This window comes from Lathyrus oleraceus, chromosome 4 (assembly GCF_024323335.1).
Source record: "Lathyrus oleraceus cultivar Zhongwan6 chromosome 4, CAAS_Psat_ZW6_1.0, whole genome shotgun sequence".
Classification (NCBI taxonomy): Eukaryota; Viridiplantae; Streptophyta; class Magnoliopsida; order Fabales; family Fabaceae; genus Lathyrus; species Lathyrus oleraceus.
In genome coordinates, this window is record NC_066582.1 from 277,186,882 (window position 1) to 277,188,784 (window position 1,903).

Consider the following 1,903-nt stretch of genomic DNA (forward strand, 5'->3'; position numbering starts at 1 on the left):
GCTTATGCATGTTCATTAAATTTTCAATTATTTCAAATGGATGTCAAGAGCGCATTCTTGAATGGCTACATCAATGAAGAAGTCTATGTCAAACAACCCCCGGGCTTTGAAGACTTCAAAAATCCTTCACATGTTTTCAAGTTGAGGAAAGCTCTTTATGGTCTAAAGCAAGCACCTAGAGCATGGTATGATCGTGTCAACAACTTTCTTTGTGAAAAGGGATTTGAAAAAGGTAAAACTGATAAAACCTTGTTTATTAAGAAAATAAAAGATAACACTTTATTGGTTCAACTCTACATTGACGACATCATATTCGACTCAACAAACAAACAAATGTGTGAATAATTTTCATCAGTGATGCAAGGAGAATTCGAGATTTCCATGATGGGTAAGATGAATTATTTTCTTGGACTTCAAATTAAGCAACTGAAGGATGACATCTTCATAACCAATCAAAGTACTGCAAAGAGTTATTAAAAAGATTCGACATGGATAGTTGCAAGGCAATGTCTACTCCGATGGGATCCGGATCTTATGTTGATCAAGATGAAGCAGGTGTTTCGATTGATATAACAAAGTATCGAGGTATGATTTGTTCCTTACTTTATTTGACGGCAATCCATCCTGATATTATGTTCAGTGTGTATCTTTGTGTTCGTTTTCAAGCCAATCCAAAAGAATCACATCTCACCGCTGTTAAGAGAATCATGAAATATCTCAAGGGAACAACAAATGCCGGCCTATGGTATCCTAAAGGTAGTATTTGCAATTTAGTTAGTTATTCTGACGCTGACTATGCAGGATGTAAAACTGATCGAAAAAGTACTAGTGGTACATGTCACATCCTTGGAAATGCATTAGTTTCGTGGGCTTGCAAGAAACAAGCATGTGTTGCTCTAAGCACTGTCGAAGCAGAATACATAGCCGCAAGTAGCTGTTACGCTCAAATAATTTGGCTTAAGCAACAACTTCGTGACTATGGACTCGATCTTGGATGTATTCCTCTTCGTTGTGACAACACAAGTGCGATAAACATTACAAAGAATCTGGTCATGCACTCAAGAACCAAACATATTGACATTCGACATCACTTTCTTCGTGACCACATGCTTCAAGGAGATGTCGAAGTCACATTTGTAGATACTCATAATCAACTTTCCGACATCTTCACAAAACCTTTGGCGCGAGAACCATTTTACAAAATTCAAAGGGAACTTGGGATTCTAGATGAATGTGACACATAATTTGGCAAAAACATATCAATAATCAAAGGTGCACATACATTTCCAACTCATCTATTTACATTTGCAATTTATTTCATGGATCTCCACTTCTACTCCTTTCTTTTACATGATTCATTGGGTGTCTCTTGCATGAATCTTTGTTAAAAATATGTGTTTTTTTTAGCTTTTTTCACTGAGTAAATCGATTTACTCATGATGTAAATCAATTTACACATAAAACAATAGCACTGGTTTTTGTATTTGGCATATTTGGCACTGAGTAAATCGATTTACCCATGCTGTAAATCGATTTACCCATAAAACAGTAGCATTGTTTTTTTTCGTGTTTGGCATATTTTGAACTAGGTAAATCGATTAACCCATGATGTAAATCGATTTACCCCTGAAACTTTTCTCTTTTTGTGCTTTCTAACCTCTTGAGGGTATTTTTACAAGTTATGTTGTATATTCTATTTTATATTTGTCATGTGATTATCTTTCACCCATCTTTCCCTTCTTTTTTATAATGTCAAAGGGGGAGAAAGGTGTTATGAATTATGCTTGTCTGCTTGTGAATTTCCTAAGGTACAAATGATACAAATCTCATTCAAGATGAATTATGCTTGTATGCTTGTGAATTTCCTAAGGTACAAATGATACAAATCTCCTTTAAGATGATC

The 1,903-nt window shown here is 35.2% G+C and overlaps 1 protein-coding gene across 1 annotated transcript; it reads left to right on the forward strand.

Moving 5' to 3' along the window:
- Nucleotides 1-488: 488 nt before the first annotated feature.
- On the forward strand, nt 489-1,424 carry LOC127137091 (uncharacterized mitochondrial protein AtMg00810-like). The gene is made up of 4 exons (XM_051063580.1): nt 489-585; nt 667-756; nt 802-996; nt 1,408-1,424. Exons 1-4 carry the CDS (start codon nt 489-491, stop codon nt 1,422-1,424), a joined length of 399 nt encoding a protein of 132 aa, XP_050919537.1.
- The last annotated feature ends 479 nt before the right edge of the window (nt 1,425-1,903 follow it).